Source organism: Eimeria mitis, genomic scaffold, assembly GCF_000499745.2.
Source record: "Eimeria mitis Houghton genomic scaffold, Emh_scaff8674, whole genome shotgun sequence".
In the NCBI taxonomy this organism is placed as follows: Eukaryota; Apicomplexa; class Conoidasida; order Eucoccidiorida; family Eimeriidae; genus Eimeria; species Eimeria mitis.
This window is the reverse complement of record NW_013576390.1, coordinates 1,117-1,531: the sequence shown is the minus strand read 5'-3', so window position 1 is coordinate 1,531 and position 415 is coordinate 1,117. Positions and strand designations below refer to the sequence as shown.

The 415-nt window shown below is 43.6% G+C and overlaps 1 protein-coding gene across 1 annotated transcript in view; it reads left to right on the top strand.

Moving 5' to 3' along the window:
* Nucleotides 1–279: 279 nt before the first annotated feature.
* The window catches only part of EMH_0095620 (uncharacterized protein), a gene marked incomplete at both ends in the record, with an annotated part of 669 nt that continues 533 nt past the window's right edge, over nucleotides 280–415 (top strand). The window contains one exon of the mRNA XM_013502254.1: nucleotides 280–415. Coding sequence (XP_013357708.1) covers nucleotides 280–415 — 136 coding nt within the window.

Below are 415 nucleotides of genomic sequence, written 5' to 3'. Positions count from 1 at the left end.
TTATTAAATTATAATTTAGGTTTTTGTTTACAATGTATAAATAAAAATTTATGTTTGTTGCTGCAGTCTGTGCTGCTGACCTGTCTAGACACCCTAATTGCTGCTGTTTTATTTCGTCTCCCTTATACAAATAAAGATAAATATAAAAGATGGTTGGCGCTGCAGCAGCATAAACAATTCATCTTGCATGCAGATATATGGAGAGAGTTCGATAACACACAGCAGCAGCAGCAGCAGCAGCAGCAGCAGCAGCAGCAGCAGAGTGATGCTGCTGCTGCTATGCAGGAAGAACAGCAGCAGCAGCAGCAGAAAGAGCAGCTGCAGCAGCAGCAGCAGCAACAGCAGCAGCAAGAAGAGGAGAAGGAGCAGCAAGAAGAACAGCAGCAGCAGCAACAAAAGCAAGAAGAAGAACAAG